At 44.4% G+C, this 13,877-nt stretch overlaps 1 protein-coding gene across 2 annotated transcripts in view; it reads right to left on the reverse strand.

The window, feature by feature from the left end:
• The window catches only part of RYK (receptor like tyrosine kinase), a 54,241-nt gene that overhangs the window by 23,782 nt on the left and 16,582 nt on the right, over positions 1 to 13,877 (reverse strand). The window contains exons 2-8 of one of the 2 annotated variants that reach the window (XM_014870428.2): positions 12,732 to 12,853; positions 10,932 to 11,031; positions 10,482 to 10,616; positions 8,176 to 8,232; positions 7,394 to 7,538; positions 3,414 to 3,514; positions 1,224 to 1,349 (exon numbers count right to left, since the gene is read on the reverse strand). In XM_014870428.2, the coding sequence (XP_014725914.2) occupies positions 1,224 to 1,349; positions 3,414 to 3,514; positions 7,394 to 7,538; positions 8,176 to 8,232; positions 10,482 to 10,616; positions 10,932 to 11,031; positions 12,732 to 12,853 (786 nt within the window). Of the gene's footprint in view, positions 1 to 1,223; positions 1,358 to 3,412; positions 3,515 to 7,393; positions 7,539 to 8,175; positions 8,233 to 10,481; positions 10,617 to 10,931; positions 11,032 to 12,731; positions 12,854 to 13,877 lie in introns of both variants that reach the window. The other variant, XM_088170388.1, reaches the window with a different exon arrangement.

The following is a 13,877-nucleotide window of genomic DNA, read 5'->3' on the forward strand; positions in this document are numbered from 1 at the left end:
CATGGGTGAAATTGGCAGTGCAGGGAGAGTGTTTGGACTCCACGACCTTAAAGGGCTTTTCTAACCTTAATCACTCTGTGATTAACTTTGGAAGGTTCTGGCTCAAATCAACAGCTGGAGGCTAAGAAACAAGGTCCCAGGATTAAGTGGGTACAAACTGCATTCAACAGCTCCTTATGCCTCATCTGGCAGAACAGAGCAGCTCTGTCACCAAACATCTGAAGCATTGCTGGGCCACTGAGTCACTTCTAGTCATGGATGACAACCCAACATGCCAGCCCCAGGCAGCCCAGGGGAACGTGAAGCACATCCCACATGCCAAGGAAGGTTCTTGCAGAGCCCACACTGGAAGGGAACATGGAGCTGCCTCCTCAGAGGTTCAAGAAGCACACATTGAACAGGAACAGGAACATCCTCCACTGCTGCCCCGATAACACCAAGCATTCTGCCTGCAAAGGATGATAATCTCCAATCTCCAGCTTTGGGAAGTTTGATTTCTCAGGACACAGAGAAACTGCAGCAGTAAAGGTGAATGACAAAGAAAACTAAATATTTAAGCCTATTTTTCAAATTCAGGATCAACAAGAACCAATTCATGCTATGTATGAACACCTTCCAAGTGCACATTAAACAAAGAGAGAACAATTCAGGAACTGGATGATCCCTGTGGGTCCTTCCAACTCAGGATATTCCATGAAAACAATTAGGTAATCTCTGAATCTCTTATATCAGGGCTGTACACGTTGTATCTGCTGATTAGATTTCCAAACCAAAGTTATCAAACTGAGACACCAAATTTGAACAACTGAGATTTTTCTGGGCTTTGGGATAGTTTTGCTTTGATTTTTATGTTGTTAAGAGCAGCTCTCCTGTAGGAACTCCCAGAAGTGAGTTACCTTGGCACTCAGAGCCCTGATTACCTCTCTCTTCAGCCACCATTCATTTAATTTTAGGGAGCAGGTTATCAAGCCAGACAAGCTGAATGATTTACTGAGCATGCCTGCTTGTTCCCCCAGCCTAATGAATTCGGGAAGCTGCTCTCCCCACCCCTCACACCCCAAATGCAAACATAACTCATCATTCCTCCTCTCCACCGAAGCTACAAAGATCAGAAACGTCATCCATGAATGATTTCAGAAAAACCTGTAAATAAATATCTCTGTATTTGTATTTATGGATCTCCACCATGTTGTAGGAATGAAGTGTCTGAGTGCTGTAAATACCTTCTTGGAGCACATCTTTGAGGGTGATCCTCTCCCTGGAGATGGCTATGTCCTTCACTTTAGCTTTGGCCTCCATGAGAGTGACACTTTTCAGATCATTCTTCTCTATCCGTAATGTGGGATAACCTGAGGAGCCAGCAGAGCCAAACAATCCAACATAAATACCCTTGGAATGAGAACAGGCACAGGGCTTCAGCTCTCACCACCTACAGCCCCACACACAGGGGAGCAGCATGACCTTAAATATATTATATATTCATTTTAAAAAGATGACAGTATTACATTATATATTAGTTTTAAAAAGATGATAGTATTTAGCAACAAAAAACACAAGAATAATCATCTGCATGGAAATAAATCACACAGGAGTTCTCTGCAAAAACAACTTTTATTATTAACTCGAGGTGAAGGAAACTCCTGTACTGAAGGTGATCAACACAGCACTGCCCTCAGGAGGAGGAATAGAGTGTTGGAAATCTTGGAGCTGGGAAAGGTGCCTTACCCCAGCAGGACATGAACAAACTACCAGTGCCCTCTTCTGGCACTTCCAGACATCTGGATACACCAGTAGAGTCAGAAAGACTGGAATACTATTGTACATGTGAATGAATTATTAGAGAAATCTTGAGAATTACTCTGATAAAACTTCCTTCAAAATCTGAACATTACTGAAAACAAAATCATGCAACTGTGGAATGACCAAGAATGCCAATCCTGCTTTTTTCACACATCCAACCTTTTTTCTTCTTCTAATTTTCACTGTTTCCAGTGCTACTGGGAGTGTCTCAAAGCAGGTAGGAGGCTGTGAAGCAAGGGCTGCCCCCGGCAAACAGATGCCACTTGGGCACAGCGGCCACTACACAGGGCAGGGTGAGGGGGGTTGAACCATCACCCCGGGCTTGGTCCCCTCCCTTGGCCAGAGGATTCTGGGGGACAACATTCCAGCATCTGGAACTCAGCCAAATTAACCCCAGTCATTTGGAAAGTCAAACAACAAACCTGAGGCTGACAGGACATCAACAGCTCAACCTGAGCTGGGGTAAGACACTGAGATGCTGAAGTGTTTCTGGAGAAGGGAACAGAGCTGGGGAAGGGCTGGAGCACCAGGAGAGGCTGAGGGAGCTGGGAAAGGGGCTCAGCCTGGAGAAAAGGAGGCTCAGGGAGAACCTTCTGGCTCTGCACAACTCCCTGACAGGAGGGGACAGCTGGGGAGGGTCGGGCTCTGCTCCAGGGAACAGGGACAGGAGGAGGGGAGACAGCCTCAAGTTGTGCCAGGGGGAGTAAGTTCATTAACTACAGAATTATCTCAGAGCACAGCTTGGTCTGCTCAACCTGGAGGAGACTGAGAGACCTGATCCCAGTCTGCAGCTCCTGCCAAGGGGGGCAGCTCTGATCTCTGTGCTCTGTGACCTGGGACAGGACCCAGGGAACGGCTGGAGCTGTGTCAGGGAGGTTTAGGTTGGATATCAGGAAAAGGTTCTTCCCCCAGAGGGTGCTGGGCACTGCCCAGGCTCCCCAGGGAATGGGCACAGCCCCAAGGCTGCCAGAGCTCCAGGAGTGTTTGGATAACACCCTCAGGGATGCACAGGGTGGGATTGTTGGGGTGTCTGTGCAGGGCCAGGGGTTGGACTGCATGATCCTTATGGGTCCCTTGCAGCTGGGATATTCTGTGATTCTGTGGTGTCAGTTACCAGATCAGTATCTAAACTGCTGCCACCCATCCTTTCCACTCACTGCTCTCTTCAGATATTTTATATGCTTTCAAGCAAAGCTGTAAGCAACAGGAGGTGACAAGAATAACACAACCACCAAGATGGATGTACATGACATCACCTGCTTTGGTAACTGATCCCAGGGCTGGGTGGACACATCCTGTTCTCTCTCCTCTGCTTGGATGCACAAGGCAGGCTCTTCCCAGTGTTAAAACACAGATGCTTCACAGCTACTGGTGAAGTCTGGCTGGCTGACTGCTCTGGGTGCAGGGAGAACAACCCAAGGGACAAACACAGTCTCATGCTCATATGACCACTCACATGTCCCCAAACTCACTCCTGACTATGGCATGGATAAAGCACACATTGTGTGAATTCAAGAGGCAAAGTGACAGAGGCAGAGAATTATTCCTGTTCTTCTCTTGCACTTGAACCAAAGCAGAGTGGCAGGAGGGTCTGTGCTTAGATTAACACTTACTGGTTACTGGAGTGGCATTGTTGGGTGTGTCAGCTCGCAGGTACTGCGTGGTCTGTGTGGAGGGCTGTGACAGCCCCTGAGAGCTGCTGCTGTCACTGATGCTGTGGGGAAACAAAAGCACAGATCAACATCACTGCTTGCCATTCCAACACATTCCCAATGAACCTGTAGAGGTCAAAACCAGGAGATTTTCCAGGCAAGGCTTTAAAAAAGCAGAGTTTTTGAAGTCTCTCACACATGAAAAATGTATTTCAAATAACAATCTTGCCAGTAAGCACACACAGCTTGCTCCTATTTAATTTTCCAGAATTTGCTCTATCTCCTAGTACTTCTCCCCCCTTTTGAATAATCCAAGTGACAAACCATTCCTTGCCAGAACCAGCCTATCATACCAAGAACAACCATTATATTCCAGAGAAGATTTGACATTCCTGTCACGGCACTTATGTCCCAACTCAGACAAGGGCTCTATTTTACAACCCAAACTCCTCTACCCTACTTTGTCACTCCCCTCCCTAAGGGTACTTGTTGTCCCTTCCAGCACCACCTAAAATGTGCTTTTTGAGATGCTTTCTTTGGGCAGAAGGACCAGGGCCCCACAGAGTATCCATGAAACAGGTAAACTACAGCCTAAACCACAGTAGGCTGACTTCTGTCTTATTTTCATAGTCAAAACCCAACAAAAAGGGCAGTTTCAGCTGTAATGGACCAAAAAACCTGTTAGCAGATCAGATGGCAGGGCCAGAAGCTTTTTTGATGTTGTCCCCCTCCAAACACACACAAATGTCCCCCCCTTTGATCCAGCTTCAAAGCTTCTCCACTGCTGACTGTATTGGCAGGACAAAGAGGAAACTAGTTTGGGATACAACCTCTGCTTTGCCAAATAATCAACATTGAAGGTTTCTTGGGCTGCTGCTGAGCACTGACCAAGCAGTGCCAGCCACCCTTGTAGGATTGTCAGACACGGCTGGTGATGCCCTCCAGATTCCTTTGAAGCCAGGCTTCCTCTAAAAACCAGAAATCCAAGTCCACTCTTCCCCATTATACCACTAACATGGATGCACCCACTGAACTTTTCCTTTGGAACAGAGTCTACTGAATCTCACAATACAAAAGTACTCATTTATAGCTGGTCTCAATCCCTCCCTGGAACCTTTTTTTTACAGCTATTCCCATATTCCCTGTCTTCCAGGTGCAGTGTTCCAGCATAGCATTTAGCATGAACCTAAAAACAACAGATGCTGGTCTGGCTCCTCCCCTTTCACTTCCTTCAGAGATTCTGAATGAATATTCTTTGGTGCTGGCAACTTCTTACTGCTTATTTGAACTGTTCCCACTATAGCATCCACAAGCAGCTTCAGTATGATCCACTCTGCAGATCCTTCTCCCCAGGAAGGAGAGGCTTGGCATGGTCACCACATCAAACACCAAGGCATAACTTGCATTTCCTTTTCTTGCTCTGGCTGGAAACTCCTTTTGTAACCTGATCACCCACTAGCCCTGCGGATTCCTTTGGCTGGAGGCAAGTGTGAGGAAGGAATCATTCTTTTAATGCCTTATTGCAAGTTTGAAAAACTCCCTTTTGGGTTGGTTTCATTTTGGTTTTTAGGTTTAATTTGCTTCCTTGAGCTTCCTCACTTGCATATTCTGTCAGCTATTTGAACGATGCCTTCTTGCTGTAATGACTCCCATTATCCTGCTGTTAAGCCATGCCAGCTTTCCTTGGCACTTTTCCAGTGCCTTTACTCTGAGGTTTGCAGCATTTGCTGTGGATTTCCAATACAATGTTCCTAAATAATCCATGTGCAGCCTGTAAACTCGGCTGCCTGCCTTGAGCTTCCAGTTAACAACCCTCCTCGGTTTTATTTAGTTCTGGTGGTTGAAATTAAGAGCACCAGTGGGTTTTCCAGGCTCTGTTGCTCCTGGGAGGTCGTTAACCCTAATGACTTTGTCATATTCCATTCAGGAACCTTTTACAGAAATAGTTAAAAATTATTATTCACGACCAAATCAGAAGTTCTTGCTTCCCTCGGTGAGTTTGTTCAAAACAAACCCCACAGCTCCTGATTTTCAGGCATATTTTGCTTCTGTTACACCTTTGCCCTGCACTACCTGAGCATCAGCTTTTACACAGCAGCACATCCACAGCTCTGCCAGGCCAGGCACCTCCAGGCTCAAAAGATAAGTCATCACTTGATGCTTGAAGAGCTAAAGCCCAGGAGCTGCACAAACTTCATAAAATCACACAATGGTCTGGGATGGAAGAGCCCTTGAAGATTATCTCATTTCATTCCTCTTTCATGGACAGGAGAAGCCCCCTGAATTTATCAGAATTTATCAGAAGTATATATGGTGATTCAGAGCAAATTCTTAACACTGCAAACCACAGAGGACTAACATCAGATGGATTTTTAGCTTTCTCTCCACAGAAAGTCAGCTGATTTTTTAGCATTTTTATCTTTTATTTCCACAGAAATCCAGTGCAATGGAGTAGATGGAAGGATATGTGATCACACTCCTGAGCTGGACACCTCAAAACCACACAATGACACTATCCCACTCTATAAATGTAATGTTTTTCCTTTCTGAATTAAAGCAAGCTGCACATCCCTTAACACCTTCAGCTGATTAAAACCCCTCCATCAGACAATCAGGCACAAAGGAATTGAGGGAGGCTGACAAGTTCATTTGGTTACAATCAATTGAGAAATCACAACTGCTCAATGCAGTGGCATCACTAAATGCACAATGGGCTGGGGACAGCAGGGGAGGGAATGGCAGGGAGAAAATGGAAAGGAACAGATGAATGGATAAAGAGGAGGATGAAAAGATAAAGCTACTCCATGAGGCTGCAGGCAGCACAGAAGCAGTTCAAGACATCCTTTAGTTCAAGATATCCTTTCACAGGGGTGACCACCCACAGGCTGTTTTCCAAAGGATCCAGTTTCACACTGCCTGCTCCTGAACAGTTGCATCTGATGCAGGCTCAGTCCACCTGCTTTTCCAGCCTCCCTTCTCCTCAGTGTTTAATCCCCACTCCAATGCCCTTGGACTCATGTTACAAGTCCCTTTTCCATGCACATGCTATGGTTTTTCCAGATTGGAAATATATTTGGGAGAGCCCAACACTGCCAGTTTTACAACCAAGCAGTTGTAATGCTCAGACTGTACCCTAAGGCCAAACTGAATACTGGAAAATCAATCAAAGTAGGAAAAACTGAAATTCAGTTTCCTGCAGGTGTCAGTAAAACCCAAATATTTTCATCCAGTCATGTATCATGGAATGGTTTGGGTGGGAAGGGACATCAAAGCCCATCCAGTCCCACCCCCAGCCTGGGCAGGGACACCTTCCACTAGCCCAGGGTGCTCCAAGCCCTGTCCAACCTGGCCTGAAACACTTCCAGGGATCCAGGGGCAGTCACAGCTTCTCTGGCCAACCTGTGGCAGGCCTAACTACCCTCACAGGGAAGAATTTCTTCCCAACATCCCATCGAAGGTAAATTAAAAGTAAAAACTCTCTAGTCAGTGGGAAGCCATTCCCCCTTGTCTTGGCATTCCAGGCCCTTGTCCAGGAGCCCCTTTAGGCACTGAAAGGGGCTCTAAGGTCTCCCTGGAGCCTTCTCTTTTGCAGTAAGAACACCCCCAGCTCTCCCAGCCTGCTTTTCCAGTGCACCCAAGTCAATTTTTCCTTCAATCCTTCCAATCCCTGCAGCTCTGATTCTGTCTGAATCTTCCCACTCCACACAAATATTCTGGAAAAACTTGAACAACCCTTCCACCTCATAAACAGCAGAGCACCTGCAACTGCTGCCTTTCTGCAGCCCAGCTCTCACCACAGCCCCACACAGGCACTATCTGCTACAGCTTGTCATCGAGAGCACAAACTGCAAACCACCACAGAGTGCTCATTTTGAGACCAAACGCCCACAAATCTGAATAAATATGTCCCAAAACCACAGTGGAAAAGCTTGAACACGTACCTGTCATCTAACTCTATCCTTTTCATGCTGTGGAGGTGCAAGACAGCCAGGATTATTGCCACCAGGAATATCACAGCACAGCACACGCCCACACTGATATAGAACACCCGGGTCGAAGTGGTGGGAGCTGCATTTACAGGGTCAACTGCAACAAATGTGCAAAGTTAATGAACTCTTCTCAAAAAGGAGAAAAAAACAACAAAAAACCCACCAAAAACCACATTTTGTTATGGCAATACAAGCAGAGGGCTGAAGGCAGGGAGAGGCAGCAGCCTCAGCCATCCCAAATGTTCAATAAGGCATCCTGGAGAACAACCACCCTGGAACAGACAGTGGGAGGCAAAGAGAGCACTGAGCACTCTTTCCCACTGCTTTCCAACAGCATTTTGGCAAAAACCACTCTCATTTTGGGTATTATGGAACCACAGTCAGCCAATGACATTTCCAGCTAGAGGGGGAGGAAAGGAAACTACCTCATTCTATTCCTTCAATAGTGATAAATTAAAACAGCAAACCAGACAGGTCCTAAGGTCAAGAAAATAGATCAGAGTCATGTACAGAAACCAGAGACCCTAAGATGTGATACAAAAGTTGTTACAAGGCTTGGAACAGGGTCTTTTCCTCTTCACCAATTAAAACAATTAATTACCAAAAAACCACTGCAATACCAGGTATAGGACAGACTACCTGGGGACTGTTTTCACAGGGAAAGCTTTGGAATCAAAGCACATATGAAGTTTTTCAGTTTTTACACCTCAAGTTGTACATTCAGGATTACTTACAGATAGCCTTGCTGCTGTTTTTATCAGCTGTTGGAGATTTGACTTCTGGTTCGAGCTCTAAAGAGATGAGAGAAAGACATTAAGTTTGGAGTACATTTATTGCTGCATTGTAATATAATTTATTGTATTAATTATTACTTATTATTACCCTTCACATTGCCTCAAGTATGGAAAAATGGATCTGCTTTTCCAAAGAGAAGGGCTGACTCAAGGACTACATTAATCCCTACATTTCCATTTAAATACTTAACCAGGTAGAATTAAAATCACACTGAAACACACAGGTCAGGTATTTCACCACTGACACAAATGTCCAGGGAGGCAAAGCTTGAACTCATTGAATCCATGTAAAACCCTGCAGCTTGTCCATGGTCCAAAGCAGCAGAAAGAAGAGGTGCAGAGAATGTGTTTGCTAAGGCACTAAACAAAGACCTCACAGAATCAGTTCTTACAGGAGAGAAAATCATTGCTGGGATGTTCAGCCAACACTACCCTGATCTTTTGGGGGAAATCCTGGCTCCAGTCTAATGTTGCTCATTCTAGGAAGGGGTCAGAGATGCAAACACAGGCATTGTGCCTTCTTAGCTGATGCCAGTCAGAAGTCAAAGAGTTAAAACAGAAGGATGGAAGAGGTGATGTCTATTTAAATACTCATAAATATGCAAGTGAAGGCAGGAGAACAACGCTCAGCTCATGTGTGGTAGCAGTCCTTTAGAATGTGGGTGAATCTTCATTAAGCTTACTCTGAGTCTGGTTTTACCAAGAGGAGCAGTGCAAACCTGGGCAATGCAGGAGATGCCTCCAGGTGAACCTCCCTGAGGATCTGCAGGCAGCTGAGGGAAGGAATCCCATGGACTTCTGCGGCTGCACAGGCACAGCCCCACTTGCACGACCCCCTCAGTTGTGTCCAACCCAGCACAGCCCCTTTCCACTCCTTGGTAAGCCAGTGCAGCTCAGGAAAAAGTAATCCAAGGGAGGGAAAAATCAAAGAGGTTTCTTAATCCCTTTTTTGAACTTGAGGAGGAACTATCAGGAATGTCCTGAGCAAAACCACTAGCAAGTTCCTCCATATTCCAAACTTAAGCATTAAATTCCATCAGAAATCTCTGTATGCACTACACCAATCAATACACACCAAACAAAGTAATTTTTTTTTGTTTTTATGAACCTGCAGAAACGAGATCTTTGTAAGGAGCACTTCTGATGGTTCAGTGGCTCAGTCTCACCCCCCAGAGAACTGTGTGGTGCTTATGGAAAGCTCCATCACACATCCACAGCTCAGTAAGCTGTGAATGGATCAGCAGGGCTGACTTCCCTCACCTGGAGTATTTGAAAAAATACCCAAGGAAACATGAAATAAAGGTAAAAATATCAACATTATCAGCCAGACCTCCATTTTACTAGAAGGAGATACATGATACTTGAATTAAGAATGATTTTCCTGAAGCCTCAATGCAAGGAACACGAGTACCCCAATATTATGTGCTACAAGGCATGGTTGGCTCTTCATCCACACCTTCCCTGAGCTTATCCTTAGATATTTATACTTAAGAAAAGTGGTAAATCTCCCTTTGGAAAGACAGCTACTGTCCTCAAAGGTTCCAGGTAAGCTGAACAGAGGCAGGAGGAGTATGCAAAGAGAGGGAGGTGCCCATCCCCAAATACTGCCCAGGACTGGGACACCACAGGCATTTTTAAGGATTCTCCAAAATAATTTTCTTCTGATGCCTATGAAAATACTAGAAAATCCTATGAAAATTCTAGGAAGCAGCAACAGTAAACAGGAACAATCTAAGAATAAATTATGCTTGCAGATTCTCAAGTGGTAACACAGAAGAGTCAATTTAGGATTTCCAAAATCTGGATTGTCTCCCAAGATCATTTTGTACTTCATATCTAACAGACTAATATCTCCTACACTCACTAAGTAGCCAATTTTATCACAATTTATAAAGTAAGTAGATTTTCTTGGTAATTCTTAGAACAATTTGAATTCTCAGAATGTTGCAGTTGTGAGGGAACTGGATTCTTCTTTCCAAACAGAGAGAAAATGCTTTTTGTTATGTATCTATAAAAAGGTCAGTCAGTGCAACAGAACTCTTGGGGAAAGTTGTTCATTCATCAGCTCCTGCTTTAACCAAAAGTCCCCATTCCTCTCTGAAAGGCAGAATTTTACCTGGTTTCCTCTGATCCTCCCCAAAATTCACTCTGTTACTCCTGCCCTGATTCATACACCATCCCACTCCTTTTTCCTATCACACTTAAAACAGTAACAGCTTTTAAATATCTGAAACTTAATCTCTTACTTTTGTAGCACATTTTCCTCCGTTTGAAATTTAAAACTGTGATGTTTTTTGAGGAATTGATTGTTAAGTTGAGCTGCATCAATATTGTGACATCGGAGTCGAGTCTGCCGGTGCAGGAGAGTTCGACACGGAACACTGTGAATACAACACAGGATTTACAGGGGGGGTGGCACATTCTCAGACACTGGCATGAGAAAATATTTAAATAAGGAGATTATGTTTATGAAGTACATTATAAACATCATAAATTATCACAATATAAAGAACTCAAAACGAAGAAATGCTGTTTTAGTCTTCACGCCTCATCACTTCAGCTATTAGAGCATTAAAGGACATGGATTTAAAATTCATTTTTGTCAATTTTATTAAATGTTCACAGATCACTAGAACTGCATTTGTGGCTAAATGACCATTACTCATCCATGAGCTGGATGGGGGTGGGGAGTTCACCTGAGAGGGTGCGAGGAACTTCTCCCTGTAGAGAAATGTTGGCCTGGGGCAGAGCCATAGCCATGGGATCATGGACCTGAAATCCCAGTTTATACTCAACCTGTAACAACAATTGGGAGAGAAAAACACATCAGAAATCTGCCTAGGAGTATAAAGAAATACAACATCTCTTTTCATAATTCTTCTTGAAAATAAAAAAACATTCTTTATTTTCATGGAGTGCTGGTTGGTCATTTCAGGTGTCCATATTCAAAGTTTCTTATGTGACATTTTAGTATCAAGACTTTTGTGACAGTTCAAATTAAGAAAGCCAAAACAGAAGCTACTCTTGAAATCATGCCTTAAAATCTGGGGCAGAATTCAGAGTGCTTGTATTAAGAAGAATTCCCCCACAAACCTCACTCGATACTTTTAAACCTACTTGTTCAAAAGTCAGTTTGTTAAAGCTGCTAGAATTCAAAACATTCCCCCTCCCACAGTTTTACAAACAAAATTGCTTAGAAATAGTTTATTCAACTATAGTCAAGATTTTGTTTCCACTTAAGAAGCTGACTCTGCAAACATTCACTCAAAAAAAAAGCACAGGACCTACTCTAAGTCATAAGCTCCTCTTGGAAATTCATCCTACCCCTCTACTCTCAGCTGAATTAATTTGACTTTTTCCCAATAGTTAGTTTTTTCCCCCCTTTCTAAAACATAATATGTTCATTTCTGTTATCAATTTATTTTTCAGTCAAGATGCCAAGGGAAGAGATACAACCCAGTTTCTGAGCTCCTCCAAGTTACACCACACCAAGTCAGAATGGAAGATGCTGAGGGGTGGAGTCACAGGAATGGGAAGCAAGGCTACACAAGCTCCAAAATTCCTCAGAATTCACAGCCAGGACCAAGGAATCACAGGGCAGAGCCAGCAATGCAGGGAGCCTCAGCTGAAGCTGTGACAAGGGAACTCCTGATCAAATGACAAGGGACTGAACTGTGACTGTGCATGTGGAATGTGGGATTGGGGCTGGCTGGCACTCGACTCAACTCCACTGCAGGCCACAAGTCACTCCTCTTAAAAAATTACACCTCCAAGGGAAGAACAATGGCAGGAGGAATCCTCAGGACCTGCACTGGTGGAGTTGTTTAATGCTACTGCTCCTACTGCAGCCTTTCCTACTTAAGGAAGAACAACCATCACTCAAGTTAAAAAAAAACAGAATGAACATCTGGCAGAGACTAAACAGATCATTTCATATATGAAAATGAATTGTTAAGTAACTGGAAATGCTTCAGAATGTAAGAGCATACACAATCTCTCTGACAGCTGCTGCTGCATGCTCCAGGCACGGTGATTAAGTGACATAAAAACCCTTTCCATTTAATCAGGGCTCAGTAATAACATACTGGATGCTGTTTTTATAGGCTCTCCTTGTCTCCAAGCATATGTTTCTAGAAATCTCCACAACAATTGCTCTACATATCATTTCCAGAGACTTCAGTTCATGGCTGCCCTTTTGTGTGTCCATTGCATCAAGGGAAAAGATTGCACAGCCAGTGGCTTGTAGGCATACACAGACTTTGCCAGGAGCAAGAAGCATAAAATACTTTGAAATAAGTGCTTCAACTTTTTAAAAGAAGGAACAGCTTGGATGTGTGCCATCTTAACTTACTGCCTGCAGTCATATAAGTATTTTGCACCTTGCATATGCTAATTTTTGTGAAGAAAAAAGCCATTAATAAATGACAGCAATGGGTCTTCACCAAGCAGAACAGCTCATGTCTCAAGGAGCCAGAGCAGAAGTCATGCCTGCTCACCTTGGATTTGGCATGCCAGGTGAAGTGGAGATTGTTGGTCTCGCTGGGTATTAGGAGATTGAAGGACAAGGCATAGTGATTAACCACATCATTCCTCACGTAAGACAACTCTGCATCCAGACCTGTAAGAAGGAAGAGGAGAGTAAGACAGGGAAGAACAGGACCAAACACATTGGAACAAGCAACTTTCAGGACCACCAGCTTCATTTATATCTGCATGTTTAAGCAAACACTTGGCCCAGTCCATAAATTCTGAGGCAGGTTTGGAGACCAAGGCTCAGAGCCATCAACTCTCAGAGAGTGCTCCAAAGCCTGACAGAGCAATCACTTCAGACAGGTGCCACAGCCTAAGGAACAGGTAAAAGCTGGAATGGAATGGAAGGAAACATGACTTTTCATAGAAATATCCAGGAAACATCCTGAACACCCCCTATTCTGCGTCAGGGAATCATGGCTCGTTTTATTTACAATTTATGTGCTCACTCAAGTCATACTGCTCTGGATTATCAGTTGGTAATCACAGGTAATTCCTTCTGGAATAGCTCATTTCCTGAGCCTAGACAGCTAGGCAGTATGGAATTAGCTTCAAGGTAATTAGATCACACAATCCCAGAATGGTTTGAGTGGGAAGGGACCTTAAAGCCCATCCAGTCCCACCCCCAGCCACGGGCAGGGACACCTTCCATGGACCAGGCTGCTCCAAGCCCTGTCCAACCTGACCTTGGACATTCCAGGGATGGGGCAGCCACAGCTTCTCTGGGCACCCTGTGCCAGGGCCTCACCTCCCTCACAGGGAACACTTTCTTCCTAATGTCTGCTCATGTAAAAAGTCACTCTCGTTCATACAGAGTGAGAGGTGACATTTGTACACCCAGCAACACCAACAGTTTTGTGTTTACCCTTTGCTCTCTGAACATTTGAATACACCTGGAGACCTGAAAGCCCCACAGAACTATTCATTTTAAGGCACTAAGATGCATTTCCCTATATAAGGCAGCTTCTGATATTATAAACACTACAGCTGCTGTTATATTTTGTGGCACATGGTCCAAGGTCATGCTGAACACAGGATGGGGCACTGCAGCTTGCCCTGGGTGTCAATAGCAATTAGTGGTGGGGCAGGCACTGCTTCCCTGCAGGGGTCAA

This window comes from Sturnus vulgaris, chromosome 10 (assembly GCF_052056855.1).
Source record: "Sturnus vulgaris isolate bStuVul1 chromosome 10, bStuVul1.hap1, whole genome shotgun sequence".
NCBI lineage: Eukaryota > Metazoa > Chordata > Aves > Passeriformes > Sturnidae > Sturnus > Sturnus vulgaris.